At 36.2% G+C, this 17,140-nt stretch overlaps 5 protein-coding genes, 1 long non-coding RNA gene and 1 pseudogene across 13 annotated transcripts in view; 4 read left to right on the top strand and 3 right to left on the bottom strand.

Annotated features, from left to right (window-relative positions):
* The window catches only part of LOC129576191 (WAS/WASL-interacting protein family member 2), a 24,144-nt gene extending 20,323 nt beyond the window's left edge, over positions 1-3,821 (top strand). For 4 of the 6 annotated variants that reach the window (XM_055460882.1, XM_055460881.1, XM_055460880.1 and 1 more), the window contains 3 exons: positions 174-323; positions 412-691; positions 2,840-3,821. In XM_055460882.1, the coding sequence (XP_055316857.1) occupies positions 174-323; positions 412-691; positions 2,840-2,973 (564 nt within the window). In that variant the 3' untranslated portion in view covers positions 2,974-3,821. Of the gene's footprint in view, positions 1-173; positions 324-411; positions 1,284-1,545; positions 2,071-2,839 lie in introns of those variants that run through there. The other 2 variants (XM_055460884.1, XM_055460883.1) reach the window with 2 other exon arrangements.
* A 103-nt stretch (positions 3,822-3,924) lies between these two features.
* On the bottom strand, positions 3,925-7,358 carry LOC129576192 (protein yellow-like). The gene is made up of 4 exons (XM_055460886.1): positions 4,987-7,358; positions 4,741-4,914; positions 4,392-4,682; positions 3,925-4,300 (listed from the first exon to the last, which is right to left on the bottom strand). The coding sequence occupies exons 1-4, from the start codon at positions 5,914-5,916 to the stop codon at positions 4,133-4,135; spliced, it is 1,563 nt and encodes a 520-aa protein (XP_055316861.1). The 5' UTR covers positions 5,917-7,358; the 3' UTR covers positions 3,925-4,132.
* A 498-nt stretch (positions 7,359-7,856) lies between these two features.
* Positions 7,857-8,747, top strand: LOC129576199 (vacuolar protein sorting-associated protein 28 homolog; annotated as a pseudogene).
* A 12-nt stretch (positions 8,748-8,759) lies between these two features.
* On the bottom strand, positions 8,760-10,241 carry LOC129576195 (uncharacterized). Of its 2 annotated transcripts, XM_055460891.1 has the most exons (7): positions 10,167-10,241; positions 9,918-10,102; positions 9,775-9,858; positions 9,524-9,703; positions 9,310-9,462; positions 9,139-9,246; positions 8,760-9,078 (listed from the first exon to the last, which is right to left on the bottom strand). In XM_055460891.1, the coding sequence occupies exons 2-7, from the start codon at positions 10,097-10,099 to the stop codon at positions 8,895-8,897; spliced, it is 891 nt and encodes a 296-aa protein (XP_055316866.1). In that variant the 5' UTR covers positions 10,100-10,102; positions 10,167-10,241; the 3' UTR covers positions 8,760-8,894. The 2 variants fall into 2 exon arrangements, with proteins under 2 accessions (XP_055316866.1, XP_055316865.1); XM_055460890.1 differs by having other exon boundaries at positions 9,918-10,189.
* On the top strand, positions 10,157-10,941 carry LOC129576201 (uncharacterized). The gene is made up of 2 exons (XR_008688870.1): positions 10,157-10,271; positions 10,634-10,941. It is a non-coding gene; the product is annotated as an uncharacterized LOC129576201 (long non-coding RNA).
* Position 10,942: 1 nt separating this feature from the next.
* On the bottom strand, positions 10,943-13,586 carry LOC129576193 (uncharacterized). 2 transcript variants are annotated; one of them, XM_055460888.1, is made up of 6 exons: positions 12,598-13,586; positions 12,441-12,530; positions 12,065-12,376; positions 11,802-12,001; positions 11,514-11,691; positions 10,943-11,418 (listed from the first exon to the last, which is right to left on the bottom strand). In XM_055460888.1, the coding sequence occupies exons 1-6, from the start codon at positions 12,819-12,821 to the stop codon at positions 11,385-11,387; spliced, it is 1,038 nt and encodes a 345-aa protein (XP_055316863.1). In that variant the 5' UTR covers positions 12,822-13,586; the 3' UTR covers positions 10,943-11,384. The 2 variants fall into 2 exon arrangements, with proteins under 2 accessions (XP_055316863.1, XP_055316862.1); XM_055460887.1 differs by having other exon boundaries at positions 11,514-11,706; positions 11,805-12,001; positions 12,598-12,907.
* Positions 13,587-13,637: 51 nt separating this feature from the next.
* The window catches only part of LOC129576197 (ras-related protein Rap1), a 14,605-nt gene continuing 11,102 nt past the window's right edge, over positions 13,638-17,140 (top strand). The window contains exon 1 of the mRNA XM_055460894.1: positions 13,638-14,374. The gene's annotated coding sequence lies outside the window, so the exon portion shown is untranslated. The remainder of the gene's footprint in view (positions 14,375-17,140) is intronic.

The following is a 17,140-nucleotide window of genomic DNA, read 5'->3' as shown; positions in this document are numbered from 1 at the left end:
ACATACCGATGTTACACTTTAAAAAAATCTTTTTTGTTGTTACACTTTGAAAAAATTCGATTTTGTTGTTTCATTTCAATAAATTTTTTATTTTTGTTTCACTTATATGTGTTGTGAATAGAAGTTGCGTTTTCATTCTCGGACATTCAAATATTTTTATTTTCATTATTCAGACGCAAACTGCTAACACTGGAAGTGCGAATAATCTATCGGTTGCAAAGGATCGTAGTCCGAATACCAGTTCAAACAGTATCGCACCACCACCGCCGCCACCGCATCGAAATTGCCCGGCTCCCCCGCCACCCATTCGGCAGACGTCAATTGTATGATTCATCGACCAACATTATCTTACCGATGAAAAAAAAATTTCAACCCAAACTCATGAATATTCATTTTATTTGCGATTTTCAGACACCAAACAGCAGCAGCAACAACAATGGCGCACCGCCAGTGCCACAGCGTCATTCATCGATGCGTAATAGTAATGGTGCACAAGCAACAGTTGTTCAGCATCAAGCATCGATTGTGACATCGGTGACGCCGAATTCAACGCGTACCGTCACCCGATTTGTAATGGACTTAGAGGCAAAATTTGGCCATTCATTTCACAATGTCACCGAATTTCCACCTCCACAGCCATTTACAAAATACGAAAAATCTTATCCTAGTCGAAATATGAAAGCCACAACTGGTACGTTTTGAATTGTAGCTCTAATCTCACCCTCTACCCGACCTCAATTACCGCTATTCTTTCACAAATGTTCCCAGCAAAAAATCGATGTGATTTGTATATTTTTTTTTTTTTCGTTTTGTGTGTGCGGATTTATTTCCATAACATTTCATACAACATCGAAATGCATGCATTAATTTGAGAGATTTTGCTTGAGTGTACTATGTACTTACTTACTGTCTTGTTGTTATAATGCGTTCTCTTTTTTTCGTAATTTAATCATTTTTTATCTCGATTTTGTGAATGAATATTGCTTGCTCTTAATATCTTCTTTTTTTTTCATTCAGTAGATTCCATTCATTTTCGATTATCGATCTATCGATTGTAAAATTTGTGATTTGTACCAAATGTTAATGCTTAACAACAACTATTCATTTTGAATTCATATTAAAATCTCTATCAAAACCATCATGTTAAATCAAAATTATGAGCCAAATTGAATTAAAAATGTCGAAGAAGAACAAAAATTAGTAACAAAATTCAAAAATTCGGACATCATACATGAATAATTATGGAAAAAAAGGAAATTAAAATGAAAAAGAAAGAAAAAAAAGTTTTTGATTTTTTCAAATATTTTTCCCCACAAAAAGCGTGGTAATGAAAATGTCGGTAATGCAGCAATCTGTTGATCATTCATGTAACATTTATATGAACTCATTCGCTTTTTTATTTAAATGTGAAACATTTTTGTTTGTCACTATGCACCAAAAAAGACCCAGTGTTATTGTAATATGCACGTAGTACTCACCCTGCCCGCCCTCTCAATAATAAAGGTGTAGAAACAAAATGTTAAATGTCAATATGAATTTTCCTAGGATCATAGAGAATAGCTGATTGGCAATTAGAAAAGCATAGAATAAACAAAAAATTACTGAAATGATAACGAGAGACAGGGAGCGCCAACAATATAAGAAAAAGCAAAGAAAAAAAAAACAAAGCGAAAATAAAGGGAAAGCACGTGTTTCAGCGTTCGCAAGAGAAAGAACAGTTCTCGATGTTTCAAAAATGATGAGCGTGTCTCAGCGAAATGTCGCAGCCAAATGGTATTTGCCGCTCTCACGATGGCATTGTGACTTGATGTATCCGACAATCAATCTGACACAAGCACACATCGGTAGCAGCAGCTGCAATCATGTTTCATCGAAATAAATGTTGCTTATTAAATGTTCTTTAGATAAAAACAAAAATTATATATTTTGTGCGTAGATTTAAATGAAAAAAAAAAACTTGTTCTAGCAATTATACACTTTAATTTAATTTTAAATTAAAACTTCTCTGTATCCTTTATAAATACATTAAATAGTATTTTTTTTATATAAATATTTTATGTTGTCCATTTTTTCGTTGTGTTTTTTTTTCTTTTACGTAGACGCGGCTTTTCTTTGTTCTGCTTGATTTGTTGCTTATGTGTGTGCTCTTTTTTTCGGGGAATGTCGTAGTAATTGCGTTGTTGTCGTCTTTTTCTACGGCATTAAAATGCGGATTTGATGTAAATTTTTATCAGGAAGGAAATGAGTGCTGTGAACGACCTCCCGAAAATGATAAAAACCAAGCAATCTAAACATTTTAGACCACTGACATGCCAACACAGTCTTATCTGCGGCATTCTTGTGGAAATCATTCATTCATTTAATCATTCTTTTGATTTGATCAATTTCAATTATTTCGCCTGTTGATTCGTTTTTATCAATCAATTTGTTTCGTACAATGTCAGTTTGTGTCCTTCAAGGGAAGAAAAAAATCCGAAGCTAAAATTAAATTACCCTCTTTTTTTGTGTATGAATTTTAGTTTATTTTGAATTCATCGTATTTTCTTTTTATTTCTTTTCTCGTACATTGAATGATAGAATGATTGTAGTCGACATTTTGTTTATCAGTAAAAAAAAACTCATTTCAAAATACGTTTTCTCTCTCTCTCTCTCTTTCATCACTCATTTTTGGCGCACACACACATATTATCAAACAAAATGCACTCCCGACTCTTCTTCACTTTAAAAACAAACGCGATGCTGGCTCTAACCAAACATTTTGCCTCAATAACACTAAAACTCAATGAAAACAATACACACAACTGACTGATTTATTATCTGAATGCAAAAAACAAAACAGAAATACGAAAAGCTAAAGCTCCTCCAGTACCGCTAGCGAAAGCGGCCAACAGCTCAACACCAACCAATGAGAAATTCTATTTGCAACTCAACCAGGATGACAAACTCTTTACTGACGAAAGTTCATACTGTTGAAATGAATAAACACTCGGACATAATCGCTACACAAAAATATATCCAACTAACACAAAAACGCAAACATTTCAAACGGATAATTCCATTGTAATTTCAGATATGAGAACTGATAACTATCTGAAGATGCAGCATAAGGTTGAAAGTGCAGAAATTTGTATATATAAATCTGAACACAGTGGCAAGAGGTCATTAAATATACCCATACAGTGATTTTTAGTCGTATAATAAATGGAATTGCAATAAGATGTTTGCGAGGCGGATTTTTGGCTGAAAATAAAATGAATGTCACAAAAAGCAAAATCGAATCAAATCATGACCGCATTAGATGTAATAATGCACCCAATACACACACACACCCTACACTTATTATGGGGCGTTTTATTCCAAAATCAAATTCTATCACCATTAGAAAGTGTCTGTTGCAACAAGCAATTCATTCCGAGCACTTTGTTTAGATGGGCACACCCAAAGTTTAGTAAAAAGATTCATGAATATACTTGGATCAATTGAAAAATTTCACTGACTCATTTCATTGGCTCAAATCAAGATAGGTAAATTTTATTTCATTTTGTAAATACAACAACAAAAAAGTTGAAAATTTGTTTGACTTAGTAATTTATTTATTTGTTGACATGTTTCAAATTTAGCGGAGTAATATTTTAATTAACAAAAACAAAACAAAATAAAACACAATGGTTACAAAAAAAAAAAACGGTTACAACCAATTGAAGCAATTGGATTATTAGAGTTTAGAATTTAAATTATACAATTTTAAAAAGCAAAAAAAGCAAACAAAATCTATTGTAAACACTTTCGAAAATATATAATTTTTGAATTTAAATTCAAAACTAAAAGGTTTTTGTAATTTCCATTTAACCAAAAAAGGGCCATTATCGGAGGCAGGTAAGAAATGGTAATTCTCTAGAATACTCGACAAATATAGCCTGACATCAGAATATTCGCAGAAACCCATTTTTATTTGGCCAAAATATCTTGTTCGATTTGGATGTTCTAATTGAACATCAATGATTTGGTTCGAAAGCTTTTTTTCTATCAATGATTTGTATTTCGAATACAGTAATCATAAATATTTGAAATATTTATGCGGCAAGCAAAGTGAACAGATCATTTCAAAATTAATCTAATGAAAAACTCCGATTCAAAGAGTCGCTAGCGTATGCAACGGTTGCTTCAGTGAGTTTTGATCGCATGCAGATCCAAGAATTGCATCGCGTGTACTGGCTCGCTGAATTCGAAAATTGATGTCAGTGAAGTCGAGCTGTGAATACAAATATACCGGCAATCGATTGCTCAAAACCCACACTCCCTACAGATAATTACAGAAATGGAAGGGGTAGAATAATGATTTAAACTCAATATTGTCCTTAATACTTAATGTGATTGATTGATTGGTGTACCTGATCAAGTTCTTGGTCCACTTTCAGATCGTTTGGAAAAACAAGCGTGGTATTGTCTTGTGCAATGATATCGATGGAATTCGGAAAATACGGCTGATCGGTATTCCAACAGCCGACGGCGTTCTGCTGTACAAGCGTATAGAATTGCACGTTATTTCGGTCGATGGCCGATGTTGATGATTGTCCACGATTGCCTCGAGTCCCAATTTGTATAAATGAACTAGCCTGTCCACCAGAATTTAAGGTCCAAGCTGATTCATTGCGTAGCACACTTGTGCTCACGATGAATTCCTGATTGACGGAGGAAATATTCAAACTATGTTTTTCATTTTGAGTTTGATTTTCTTACCGAAAAACTGGACATAGGATGGAAGAAGAGTAGACGATCGGGTGGATCGTTGACCGGAGATAAGCTCATTCCAAACACACCGTCCGTCCATTGGAAATTCAGGCCATTCAGCGTATAATCGCATGCTTCTGGATTGGGATAGAAGAAATGATGTTGTGTTCTCCAGCTTCTTCCCTATGAATGACAAAATCAAGAGAAAAAAACACATGGAAATGAAGTTGATCGCAATTAAAATTACATTATTACCTTTGCCAAGCTAAATACGGTGATTCCAAAGCGCCACACATCAGTGATGTATGCATATGCATCGTTACAACGACCATTGCGAACATCAACGACTAAATTTGAATTCAATGAATCCTCCTTCACTTGATCTGGTGGGAATTCGTATGAGAAAATCGGTTGGTCGGTGCGCAAATCGAAAACGAGAATTTTCGGTGGACAAACTGGATTGATTTGGATTGTTGCATTAACGATGCCTGAATCGAGTACCCACAAACGATCGCATTCATCGACCCAGATACGATAAACCGACATCAGTCTCGTACAATCCGGCTGGATTGCTTCTGGATTTGCATGCCATTCCCAGCTGGGATATGGTCGCATCGGTGGCGATCGATCCAAAGCAGGCAACAACAACGAAGCCAACGAAGCTGGAATACCATTTTTCCAACGAGGCATCGTTACAAACAATCGATTACGCCATCGATCCACACCAAGCGGTACATTGTTTATGGGAATAAAATCACCATTCAAAATCGCACGTTGACGATCCAAAAATGTTGGATATTCAAAGTCTAGTTGACGCCATTCAAAAATGACATCAAATGGATTTCGAAATTGGCGCGGTTTATGATTTTGATGTTGCTGCGGCCCAAAATGACTAAATTTATTGTGGAAATTATGCGGCGGTGCATAGCTCGGAACTGGCGTTTGATACTGTGTTTGGAATTTTTCGCCATATTTATCACCGAAAATGAAATTTTGTGGCCGAATGCCACCATGACCATGGCTGCTTAAAATCGGTGTAAATGAATTCGGCGGTGGATTTGCCGTATTCATCATAACACCACTGCTAATTCCATTGCCACGATTTTTGAACGGTGAAACCGCATTGCAAATCAAACATAATGCGCTCAACGCAATAACAAAAAGCTGTCTTTTCTTTAATTGCATTTTTTTTCTTATCTAATATCAGTGTAGATTTTAACGAAACTAAACTACGGTTATGGAATCTCGTCCAAGGTTGAATCAACACACCGGCAAACACACACACACACCTGTGTGGAATTTAGTTATTATAATAATGCACTATCAAGTGTTTTTTAGAACATCAATATACATATTTACACTTGAATACACTGGCCGTTGCAAAGCAAAAAACAAATGTACGCAACAACGAGGTAAAATTTAATTGATCGTAAACAATTTCTTCAATCAATGTCCACAGGTTGTACCATGAAAAACAGAAAAAAACGAGAAGCACTTTGTATCATGAAACGATGTTTGTTTATTACCGATTTATAGCTTAAACAATGACGATAGTTGACCTTGCTTTTGTTTTTGATTTTATAGCATCACAATGAAAAGTTTAAAGTTTTTACTTAATCAATTAATTCAAATTCACTTTGTACTTTTTTTTTCGTACGATATGCGTGCGATATTATTCGACAATGCAGCTAATGCTTATCTATTTTAATACTTTACAAACTTGTGTAATGTTGGAGCCGGACGCATGTGCATTTTTCAAAAACCAATTCAAACTAAACCGAAAACTCAACAAGCAGACTGTAATATATGTTCTCGGGGCTGTTTCACTACAACCCGTCAGCATAAACCAAGCTGATCCAACCATTTACAGGTGATAAAAGACAATGCGTGCAAAAACAAATTCAATGTTTGCTGGTTGAATAAAAATGTGCGTTTCAAATAAAAATCGAGATTGGTGGAGGCTCTAAACTACCTGTTTGTTTCAAGAATGAACTATGAATACACGAAGTTAATTAATCGGCTCAGAGATAGACAGCGAACAAACAGATTTTATATTGAAACATTATACGGACATTTATATAGAAAGAGAGAGAAGAAGAAAAAACGCATTGTGGTCGAATGTTGGTCGAGTCAACAAAACATAGTTACCGTTTATAATTTCATGTGATTAAAATATCTCATGTTGCGATTCGGTGCACTTAGCATACGGACAATTTTGGCCCGCTAAAGCTATCATATCACTTTCCGCATTTGTTTTTTTTTTTCACTTTCGTTTCGGGCTTGAACTAACGGCAAGTACAGTTTCTCTAAGCTCGTCGGAATGGACTAGATCACTAGTAACAGATTCGCCACACAGTTTTACTCGGGCTAGTCGGCTGCTTGGAACGCATTTTGCACACGAGATTTCCGCTTCTGTTTGCATTTCTTCCATATTTCATGTGCAGCAGCACATCTTGAATGAATACATTTTGTGCAAGACATCAATGCAACCGATTGCGTTCACTTTCATTGTCGCTCAAGTGCGTTTGAGCCATTTATTCAGCGTGCAGCTGTTGCGGCATTAAATTCACAGTCTAATACCGGATTAACCGGTTGAGTGACTGGTAGATTGGATAATTGAATGTATTACAGATTGATTTGAGAGTTAAATAAAATATTTTTTCAGATTCAAACATAAAACGTGGAACTTAGCACCGTTTGCTTGCCAAACGGTCAATGCACTTGGTTCCATATTTATAGCGATAAAAATTGCATGTGCCAAATGTTTCAGTCTGTCACGGAAATTTCATTTGGAAGTGTTTCAACTCTTTTGAAAGATTTGAATATACATCAAGAATGGGTTCAACTCTTTGCATGAGGAGATGTTACATATTGTACAGCCATAACGGAACCATCATCACAACAAATTATTATCATTTTGATATATTTGTTGGCCGATTATTTAATTAACGACTCATAATAAGCGCGCCTATGTGCAAATTAACTTCATTTCCTGACACACTATTCAAATTGGGGAGGAGGGGAAATCTCAAATTGGCCGCTGATGTAGACTTTGTTGATCATGACCATAACATCGTCGGCGTCATTAGACAACATCCTCTTACGTAATCATCAACCATGGATTCTTGTACTTTTAAGCTTTGTTTTGTTTTTGCATATCTACTAGATTTGATAGTAATGGAAAAATCCAGACATACTCAGACATTATTGTTCGTCAATTCCAATTCCAAATCGATTCTAAGTCATTTCTGTTACACTTCAGTGTTTCGTATAATTTTGGTAATTAAAGAATGCAATACAAAAATAGAAGAAAACCATCCCGAATTGTATGAAGAGGTGAAATTGTATCGAAATGCACGGGAACGTGAAAAGTATGATAACGCAGCTGAATTGTACGCATTGCACAGCAAAACCTGGAAAAAGCCTACATTTGGGATTGCATCACCCCACAAGAGTACACCGCATCATGTGCAAAGCTAATGGTGCAGTATAAAATGGCCGTTAAACCAGTACAGCGCGACGGATACCCAGTAAGTACTTACGTTGCTTTCAAAATCGGTAGCAATGGATAATTAAAATTATTATTATTTTGGAAAATGAAGAATGGATAAGAAACAAGCCTGATATTCAATTTTCTAACACGGATAGTGGACGCCTTTATGAAGAAGTTCCGGCTGGACTGTACGGCCGCATTGGAGCGCATCACGGAAGATCACCCGATAAGGATCAAAGACGACAAAAGCAATACCCAGCAAATGCATTGCCGATATTGTGTCGCTGTTTATTACGCTGATGGATAAATTGCGTTTGGAAATCAAAGCCATGGACGAATTGCATCCGGAATTGCGTGACTTGGTCGACAATCGAATGAATCGCTTATCATTGATTTCGTCTGGATTTGAAGGCAAGGAAAAGGTTACCAACTGGATCAACACACTGAATGCAACGCAGTCCTAGGAAATAGTACCTTTAAGCCGCGATTTAGAACTGTAACTCTTTTATCTACCAAATGAACAAACACGAAAATATTTCTGCTAAAATAGATTATCTCAAATTTTATTGTCAGAAACATAACCGAGGAGAATAAAAATAGTACAAACAGCCACGTTGAAAATCGGCCATTTTTCATGAATCAGCATTAAAAGCGGAATAGCGAATGCTTATCATGGTTCTTCATTTCCCTTTGGATGGATGGATGGATTTCCATTCGGATTATCTTTGACATATTGTTCCACAGCTACTGCAAACTTTGGGTTAGAACGCATCATTAGAATCAGCTTCATTTCTTCGTCCGATAGCTCTGTATTTGGTTCGTAATTTGGGTCGATTTTTTTCATTATCTTTTCGCTAGAATGTAGAAATGGTGTGTAATAATGGAACTATTCAGATTTCTATGCCATGACTTACCGTTTAGATTTCACATCTTGCAAAAAGAGATCAGTCCAGTTTGACAAACGTTTCAATTTCTCGCTTTTTGCCGGATTACTTGGTTCACCGCGTGCATTTGTACAAAGACTGAAAGAAATAAATATTTTTGGTGCAATTGAATTGAATTGAGTGCGATCTTGTACGACATACTTGATTTCGCTCATTGCAGCACCAAAAAATTGTCCAATGCTCAAGTTAAGAGCGGCTATGGCAGCGGCACTGGACGACAATTGTGTACGTTTTTTTACTTTCGGCGATTTATTATCCAATTGACTTTCACTGTGTGTCTTGTAAGTACAACCACTGAAAGAAATATGTATTTTTAAGAAAATTGAATTTAATTGAACGATTTTGTGCGACATACATCACTTCATTTAGTGCGACACCCAGAAATGTTCCAACGCTAATATAAAGGTCCGTTATGGCATCAGCACTAGACGATGTTTGTGTACATATTTTTGATTTAGTCGATTGATTTTCATGCGTTTCCGAATGATTTTCAGCCGATCCAGCACAGTCTTTTCCCACTAACTTGATCGAATGACTGAAAAGAAAATCAAAATAGAAACAATTTGACATTTTGCATCTTCAAAATGTTGATACCATCAATCATACCGAATTTCTTGCAATTTTTTAATAGAAAAATCGGCCGAGAATAAGAAGCGATTCAATTTTTCTAAATTTGGTGCATCTTCAGACCTAAAAAGTATCAAATATATCAGATATGTAGAATCGAATTGATTTTTCATGCAACTCACGGTTGAATCGCCTTCAAGACTTCTTCAGAGAAATCGGAAATTTTCTTAGCTAAATCAGAGTATGCCTTTGAGATAGGCGAATCGTCATCGGTTGACAACTTTGGACGCTTTGAGGTTGGCTCGGAAGATGCGGATGCTCCCGATAAACCACTATCGGAATCAGTCGTGTTTGATGGATCCATTGTTTATAATTATGCACAATAAATATTTACTTTTCTTCCTAATACACAAAACAACTCGCGTAAGTACATTTGTTTACAAGGCGTCTCATGACGGACGAGTTTTTTGACAATGGGAATTTTCGGTGTACCCGATGCAATGATCTAAGTATAAGGAAAGAGGTTGGTGGAAAATGTAAGTACTTACGTTTCTTTCGAAATTGGTAGCAATGAATGAATTGAAAAAAAAACCAGACATTCCGTTTGGCTGCATATTTAGCTGAGCTATTTTCAAATAGCTGGCTGTTTGGTACATTTGGATTTTGTGACGTGTAGTCCATCCAAATTCATGATGGAATCCATGAATTTGTATGGATCCCATGTCACAAAGTCAGAAAAATCATGGTATCCATCATAAATTTGGATGGACTTTACGTCACAAAATCCAAATGTACCAAACAGCCAGCTGTTTGAAAATAGCTCAGCTAAATATGCAGACAAACGGAATGTCTGAAAAAACAAACCATTGATATTCAATTGATTTTTTTTTCCACACAGGCAGTGGACGCCTTTGTATTGCCGATATTGTTTCACAATTTATTACACTGGTGCATAAATTGCGTCTGAAAATCAAAGCCATGGATGAGCTACATCCGGATTTGGGAGGCTTGGTCGATACAATGAATCGTTTATCATTGATTCCATCTAGATTTGAGAGCAAAGAAAAGTTTACCAATTGGCTCAACACGCTGAACACGATGCAAGCCTCCGACGGGGCTTTTCCTATTAATTCTTTTCTTTTTTGTTAAACCAAGATTCAGAACTGTGACTCTTTGATCTTCAACCGAATAAATAAACACCACAAAATATTTCTCAACACATGTTTACTTTATTCACGCTAAAATTTTTCTGCTGCAAATTTTATTGTCATTGTGTTTACATTTAAATTAATACTTTCTACTTGAAACTGTGTTGTTTTGACCAGGAAGTCGACAAATGCATTTGACAATGCCGGTTAAGTCATTTGTCCATAACGAATTCTATAAATAGTGACGCAAACCTAACTACAGTCGAACGAGCATATTTGAACACATAAAACTAAAACTAAAAAAAGGAAATTATCAAACTATTTTTCTTTTTTCATTTGTCTTTTTTTGTGGTGTTGATTTTGTCATTGTATAAACTGATGCCCTTTGCAGATTTGCACTTGACCTACCCTGAGAACTATTGTTGTTTTCATTACTACTTCCATACACACTGCTTATTTTAATGAGAACTCGCTCGTGTTGGATACATAGATGACGTCTGGCTATGACTTTGATGAATATCCGGGGTCATCCGAGCTGTATGCATTGAATTGAACGAACCAAAAATTAGTGTGAAACAAAAAGACGAAAGAAGAGCGAAAGAAAAAACAACAACCGAAATGATATTTTACCTAGGAATGATACTATTAACAAGATTGAATTTTTCGTTCAGGTCCATACTGCGGAACGGGTTAATGCGACCACTGTTTGAAGGGTGGGTATTGGTGTGACTTAAAGAGCTGGAAGCTTGTGGCGTAACATTCGACGGCTGATACATGGTCGGATTTGGATTTGTGTGGTCGGTAAGCGCTGTACTTGCACCATATTCAGATACGGATGTGAAAGAAAACAATTCAGAAAATTCCAATTGGCTTTCGAGTTCGAATAATTATTAAATGCAAGAAGAGTGCATATATTACCATGGATAGTAGAAGCATTTGTCAATGTGATGTCTTGTTGACTTTCAGGGCTTAGCGTCGTTATATCACCATTTCGAAGAATTTTAAGGTATTCTTCTTCAGTTTTCGTTACGGCAATACCATTGATGTATGTCTTCACTGGTATTGCTTCTGGTTCATATTGTGGATCGATCTTTTTAATTTGATCCATAATATCATCGCTAGAAAACCATTTTGAAAATATGTAATTATGGCATTTTTAAAACATTCATATCATTGCATACCGATATCCTTTTACATCTTTCAAGCCTTTTGTGCTACAGTATAACATTCGATCCAGTTTTTCCGTTTGGTGTGGCTTGAGCGGTTGATTTGAGTCAATATCGCACTTGAAAAACGTAACTTCGCTTCTAGCGAACGCTGAAAATTTCGCAGCACTAAAATGGAGATCATATATGGCTGTGGTACTAGGCGATGTCTCTGCATCTTTCGGAATTTGCAATTTTATTGGAGTCATTTTGAGCGATTCGGAACTAGAGCCCTTTTGTTGATCAGTTGAGTTGAAATTTTTGCCCAACGTAAGTTTAATCATATCACTGAAGGAAAAATTCAATATTTATTATATTCGGTCATAAGAAATTCAAGTTTTTTGCCACATACCGAACTTCATTCAATGTTAATATGGTAAAATCGGCCGTCATTAGCAAACGCCGGCATTTTTTAAATTCTTCTTGTTTTCCCTGTGCACGCCTTAAAGATATTAAATATTTGGAAACAAATTGAAGCAAAAACAATAATTTCTTTTCATTTAACATACCTTTTAGCTGCTTTCAATGGTGAACGATTCACCGTTAAACCAAAATTTGCAATACCACAAAATAATTTATCCATCGATGTTGTGGTTGGCGAAGAATCTTGGGAATCGCATCCGAATGTGGGAATCGATTTCCATTTACGCTTGTTTGTTCCGGACGATCTTGAAGTTGTGGGTGTTTCCGTGTGACCACTACCACCGCCTCCAGTGGAATTTTCCTCTTCCATTGTTTATAATTATGCACAAAATATATGTACTCTTTTTCTAATACACAAAATATTTTCACTGTGACAATTCTGTTGAAATTTCAAGACACTAATGTCACGTTGACAGGAGAAATTTTCGATGTACCCGATGTGATGATGTATGTTAAAAAAAAGTTACGAATTGAATGTATGTACGATTGGTAGAAAATGTCTAAATGGTTGAATTCCAAGGTTGATTTATATTAAATGTATGAAAATTCAATTGAATTATTTACAATTAAAGAGCTAGCGTACAAAAGTCTATAAAAAATTTAAAAAAGGCACTATAAAAAATTTGACACGAAACAAAAATTACATCCATTTATGAAAAAAGACAACAAAGGCAACACCAGCAAAATGTATTGCCGCTGTTCAAGATGTCGAAAATGGCGTTTGGAAATCAAAGTCATGACCAAACTCAATGTAGATATCATGCATACAAACAAATGGTGAACTCGCTCGGTGTGTGACTCATACACGGTTGCATACGAATACACACGCACGCACACAATCGAAGCGCAAGGCGTGAAAATGAAATGTTTTGCGGTTTCACCGCGTATCGTTGCTTGCCTGACTTGACTACCAACAAACAGGTTTATTAAATCGTTGTGGCAACATTCAAATGACGTTGATAGCGAAATTACTCAACATACTTGCACACACGTACACACCGACCGAGATAGGAACACACAGAGGAAGAAAGAGACAGCCCTGGGTGCTCAGCGATTTCAAAGTGATGAATATGAAGGCGCGCACGAATGCTGATCACGGCTGTAGCTGGGCTAATATGCATGTATTGCGCGCGCGTTGTGCTTGCTGTAACACTGTGGCTGTGGCTGTGCCCGTGTGTGTATGTGCATGTGTTTGTGTGAGAATTTTATTCGTCAATGTTGTCGCTTAGAAGGACAGAGCAAGACAAACGAAATGCGATAGAGAAGGATAGACGGAAGGCATACTCGAGTCGATTGCTCATAGCGTTCATTGATGCCTCAACAAGATGGTTTGTGTGCAGTGAGTCAGCATACGAATTGTTCATATACGTGTTCGTATTTACGGTTTACATCGACCGAAAGCACGCACACACATAAACGTTGATCACAACCAACACAGACACACACACAGTGGCAACACACAACAGCAATAGTAGTAGCAGCAGCAACAGCAATGTCGACCGAGCCAGCGTATACATAGTATTCTCTCTCTCTCAAAAAGATATTGTTTCGAAAAAAAGAAAAATCAGTAATAAAAAAAAGTTGTGTGTGTTCCAGAAGACCAAGTGCGGAAAAAAATTTACATTTTTTTTTCTCTCGATTTGTTGAAAGTGCAAGAGAACGAAAATAAAATTTGTTAAATAGTTGTGAATCGATTCGAAAACAGTTCGTCGAAATCGAAACGGGGCAAAACACGAATTTTCGATCCCGTGTTGAGAACCAAGTTGTCGGAAAAAAATTTCTTCGTTTTTTTCTTTCCTTTTTTTTGTTTTTTTTTTTCGGTTTAACAGTGTATGTGTAGCAAGGCGACATAACCAGCCCAAAGTGAGTAAAATGCTAAGTGAGATATATACATGAAAAAAGAGAATGAAACATCAAGTAATTTTGCATTATTAAAAAAAAATGGTTTTGGTTCCATTTGTGAAATTGTCCTTTATTTTAGAGGAATATTTTTTTCTTCTCTCATTTGTTTGTTGGGCGATTGTATTTGTGAGTGTTTGATTCGTACGAGTGAATAAAATTGAAAAACTTTGGTTCGTTCCACACATGAATTGTGTGTGCATGCAAGTGTCTACAATAATTGTTAAGAAAATACCGAAATGTAAACCATTTTTGGCTTTTTAAGAGAGTTAAGGGACACAGAAAGAAAAAAAAATTGTTGCACACGGCATTTTGTTCTTGAATACTGTACTCATGGGTTCAATTATCTGCGTGTGAGTGTGTGTATGTGTTTATACGAAAAATTCGATACTATTCGAATAAATCACTGTTGAACCAAAGGAAACAAAGATAAATGATTCGAAATTGAATATGCATCGACCATTAAAATGCATCGACGACAATGGCATATCATTAAAAAAAAACGCATGAAAGGATAGCAAACAGTCTTCAATACAAATTCCGTATATATATATATACATTTATATATAATTGTGTGACTTTTGCGATGACTCAAAGACGCTGCTCTGCCTGTCGTTCATTTGTTCTTTTTTTTTATCTTGTTTTCCTCTTTGCCAGAGTTGTTATTTGGCTTTGTGTGTGTGTGTTTTTTTACTCTCTCGTAGTTGATTCTCTTGGGCCTGCTATTTTACTATCGGACACACATTGACAATTCATGTGTGCGTGTATCAACTATCAGTCTCCTATCGAAAAATCCACTTAAACAAAAAAGAAAATATGCGAACATTGAAATTCGGACGACAATTTCGAAATATTATCAATTAAATGAATGTTGCTAGTGTGTGAGGATGTGCGTATATACATGCTAATTTTACTGCAAAAGACAAAAAACAACAACAATTGGCACAAAATCCATGTGAAGAATAATGCATATGACCGCCCATTCCATCGAGTGTGTGTATATATCAAGTGTACAATTCGATGAATGCGTACGTTTTCAATACGTTACGCTCTCGTCTCTGTTGCCATTAAAAGAGCAACAATTATTATTTATTACTACTATTCGACAAAAAAACCGCACAGGCTATTGTTTCCTCCATTTGTCATGCATATTCCGATAGATTTAGCTTTTGCTAAGCAATAAATCGACCGTTAAAATTGAGTACCAGATTTTAGTGAGTATGGGTGCGTGTGCATGTGTGTGCGTGTGTGTATGTGTGCTAGGGAGTTTTTTTTTTTAGTGCGATGAAATGTTTTCATATTCTTTTTCTTTGATCATTTTCATTTTTATAACATAAATTAGTTTTAGAACACGGTGAACACGGCATGGGGTTTGAGGTGATACACAGCGAAATTTCCATTTAAAATAAACAACCACTTTTTGGCCTTTATCACGATGCTTTCATACAGCTATAGCTACAGCAACTGGTGCCAATATAGCTCCCTATCTCTGTCGCTCTCGCTCGCTCGCTCGCTCGTTCTCTCTCCCTCAAAAGATAATGTGTTTTCCACACATGATTGATCTCGATGGTTGTGTGAGCATATGTGTTTTTGTGTGTGTGTGTGTGTGTGTGTGTGTGTGTGTGTGTGTGTGAATCACCTAGCGCATTTAAACAAACTCACAATCATACTTGTGATAGCCTGCTCGCAACAGCCAATGTATTTCTTTCGTCTGCAATCTATATGCGATGGTGGAAGTAGATGCTCTTTTCTCACTTTCATCTCGGTGCAATGTTACAAGACAATTCAATTGTTTTCACATTTTCTGTGTGATGTGCACAAGAGAAAATGAGCTCACTCGAACACACATAGTACACCATGATGCACATGACAATAAGAAAGCCACCAAGAATGCGGTGCACGAAGCGTAAAGATACGAAAATGTAATCAATTTGATCTCAATTTGGAAGCAAGTACACACACACACACACACACACACACACGACTACCAAACCAAGACTGCATTCACTGTTTCATTGCATGCATTATCAGTTAGTTCTGGTTGCATTTGTTGCTATTGCTGTTGTTGTTCGCATTCATATCGACGAAATATCGTGTCGTTTGTTCACAACATGGTTTTTTTTTTTTGGTTTTGACAAAAATGTTCGATTCGCGCCGCGCCGCGCTATTTTCGTAAATGCCACTTTACACATACACATTCATTGTTCGTATCAAATGTGTGCGAGCACGGCACAGCCCAAGCTAAATGTAGTTTCGTATCATTGTCATAAATTCATTAATTTCATCGATTATAAACAGAAGCCGCTCAACGTGCTGCAAAATGATGCTGATAACAAGCGATATAACAAGTCGCTGTAATAATTAATAGCGAACTGAAACCAAACCGAAACGAAAGAGAGAGAAAAACACATCGTTCAATTGAAGTTGAACATGAATAATTGACTACGAAGTTCGCAATTCGGTTATCGAAAGTTTATTTTTGCACAAATTTCCTTTGCAGTCAGTCAGAGTGAAAGAGAGAAAAAACATTGATTTGATATCGGTATGCTGGCGGTATTTTTTGTTTCGAGTTTGTATTGAGTTTTTTTTTTCTTCGTTTCATGTTTGTTTTATCATTTTCCACTGGTTAAATTCGCCATATTGTTCAGAAGGCAATTTGACCGGGTTTTTGCACACCATCGTACAGGGACTGTAACTCTGAGGAGGAGGAAATGTGAGGAGGAGAATGAG

This window comes from Sitodiplosis mosellana, unplaced genomic scaffold, assembly GCF_009176505.1.
Source record: "Sitodiplosis mosellana isolate CC-2019 unplaced genomic scaffold, AAFC_SMos_1.0 Smas_scaffold_6181, whole genome shotgun sequence".
NCBI lineage: Eukaryota > Metazoa > Arthropoda > Insecta > Diptera > Cecidomyiidae > Sitodiplosis > Sitodiplosis mosellana.
Note: the sequence above shows the minus strand (reverse complement) of the source record. Positions and strands in the feature narration are given on the sequence as shown.

Coding starts and splice junctions, on each gene's coding strand:
- LOC129576192 (XM_055460886.1), bottom strand. CDS start 5,916: ATGCAATTAAAGAAAAGACAGCTTTTTGTTATTGCGTTGAGCGCATTA. Junction 4,683..4,740: donor ATCCTATGTCCAGTTTTTCG/GTAAGAAAATCA, acceptor TCCGTCAATCAG/GAATTCATCGTGAGCACAAG. Junction 4,301..4,391: donor TGGACCAAGAACTTGATCAG/GTACACCAATCA, acceptor AATTATCTGTAG/GGAGTGTGGGTTTTGAGCAA.
- LOC129576193 (XM_055460887.1), bottom strand. CDS start 12,821: ATGGAAGAGGAAAATTCCACTGGAGGCGGTGGTAGTGGTCACACGGAA. Junction 12,377..12,440: donor TTAACATTGAATGAAGTTCG/GTATGTGGCAAA, acceptor TTTTTCCTTCAG/TGATATGATTAAACTTACGT. Junction 11,419..11,513: donor GTTAATAGTATCATTCCTAG/GTAAAATATCAT, acceptor CAATGCATACAG/CTCGGATGACCCCGGATATT.
- LOC129576195 (XM_055460891.1), bottom strand. CDS start 10,099: ATGGATCCATCAAACACGACTGATTCCGATAGTGGTTTATCGGGAGCA. Junction 9,463..9,523: donor GTCGCACTAAATGAAGTGAT/GTATGTCGCACA, acceptor TATTTCTTTCAG/TGGTTGTACTTACAAGACAC. Junction 9,079..9,138: donor CAAGATGTGAAATCTAAACG/GTAAGTCATGGC, acceptor TCTACATTCTAG/CGAAAAGATAATGAAAAAAA.